The 1,828-nt window shown below is 36.3% G+C and overlaps 1 protein-coding gene across 1 annotated transcript; it reads left to right on the top strand.

Moving 5' to 3' along the window:
- Positions 1-1,449, top strand: LOC130140282 (uncharacterized). The gene is made up of 6 exons (XM_056319297.1): positions 1-89; positions 575-634; positions 722-761; positions 1,080-1,128; positions 1,231-1,298; positions 1,396-1,449. The coding sequence occupies exons 1-6, from the start codon at positions 1-3 to the stop codon at positions 1,447-1,449; spliced, it is 360 nt and encodes a 119-aa protein (XP_056175272.1).
- The last annotated feature ends 379 nt before the right edge of the window (positions 1,450-1,828 follow it).

Here is a 1,828-nt window from a genome sequence, read left to right as displayed (position 1 = left end):
ATGTCGATCGTTCCTGAAGAAGAAAAGAAATCCGTCTCCAGGGATCAAGCCGAAGCCGAGCCCAAGCTCTCCTCCCAAATGAAGAGGATGTAAATTTCTAAGTCCATTGATCGATCGATTCTCAAGTCAGTTCTGGAGTAATTTCTGAACTTTTGCAACTACATTGAAATCTGATATGAAAATCGTGGAATGTGCAGACATAAAATAAAGCAAATGGGAGTGGAATACAATAAGGCCTACGTGAAAAATGAAAATACTATATCGGGGTGATTCGACTTGTTTTCTTTGATCTTTTTCCTGATTTTTGTCCCATGTGTCGAGCGATGTTTTGTTCCGCCAGAGTCCCAATTCTCCTGTCCGTTCACAGCATTGCCTATTTTACCACATTAGGATGATTGTGAAATATCAACTTCAATTTATATAAAGTTCTTTTAAAGTCAATTCATGTTCTATTTCAATGATAAAAACTCTATTTGCACCGGTTTTTTGAACTCATTTGACTTCTTGTTTCCCATGGTGGTTTCACTTTCTTTTCTTATTTAGTACTTTCTTTTATTTGTCCTTCGCTGGACAGTTTGTTCACTCAGATATGGTTCTTGGTTGATGAAATGGAGTCAGAACATGAGAATGAAAGGTAAATTCAAAAGGTTATACTTGCATTTGTGGTCATGTTAACTTTGCTTGAGTACAATGTTTATGTTTAATGAATATGTTTATGTAGACAATGCTTTGTGGAGTTACTTCAAAGGAGCCTTGGAGAAGTAAGTGAGAGAAATCATAATACACGATGATATGCAGAGTGAAAACAGCTTGGGGAATATGACTGCCAAATTTGATGAAGTTTGACTGCTTCCATAATTTACTTTGAAGTTTCTGGAGTTTAAAGAAAAAAAATCGGACAGCTAAGCATAGAGCTTTTATAGGCAAAAAGCATGTACATTTTACAATTTGAGAGAATGCTCGAAAAACAATAAATTATATATGTACCTTCATCCTAAAAAAGATACTCGATGAACCATGATGTTCTTAGATTGTCTGATTGCTTACTTGGTTGGTTCCGTTGGCCATTCAACATACAGTCATTTGAGGAGGAGAAGGAAACTCTCTTCGCGCAATATGAACAAACAAGTGAGATTCAGAATCTCTCCCATTCTCTTCGATGAATCAAACTCACATGTTATTTTATCTCTATCGTACTAACATATTAAGTCTATTACTTGTTGATATCAGGACAGAAGGAGAAGTCTGTTGCCGATAAGATTGCTCAACTGGAGGAATACATGACGAAGAAGGAAGAGGTAATTTATTTGTTCAAAATGCGAGCTATGTTTTCGGAGTTAGCTCTATGAATGTCCACAGTGACGAGTATATATGTACCTCCTTTTTGAAACACAGGACGATGCAGACTTCAACACTTCGTTGTATACTCTTATCTCATATCTACAATGAAGAATTCAATACGTTGTTGCATACTCTTATCTCTTATCTACGAAGTCTGTCGGGATCCCACATATGATATAATAATTGTGCTTGAAGCACAACGCAAGACATTCTTTCAAGGCTTTGGCCATGAGAATTTGAGGTGTTGCGACATTAACGAGCTATCATGAATTACTATCAGCAGACAGCAAAAGCACAATTTTAGGATTCTCTTTACCTTTCATTGTTTTTCCACTTCTAAATTTGGACATTTAATTATGTTATAGAAGGGGGAAATACATTTTTAGGTTCTCATTGGCAAAAGATGAATCAGGTTACAATCGAAATTCATTTGGGTTTTTCATGAAGATTGAGTAGCTCTTGCTGCAAGGCAACTAGCACGTAGTGA

The sequence above is a fragment of the Syzygium oleosum genome, unplaced genomic scaffold, assembly GCF_021117445.2.
Source record: "Syzygium oleosum isolate NSW1041296 unplaced genomic scaffold, Sole_v2.1 Sole_v2.17, whole genome shotgun sequence".
NCBI classification, from domain to species: Eukaryota; Viridiplantae; Streptophyta; class Magnoliopsida; order Myrtales; family Myrtaceae; genus Syzygium; species Syzygium oleosum.
Note: the sequence above shows the minus strand (reverse complement) of the source record. Positions and strands in the feature narration are given on the sequence as shown.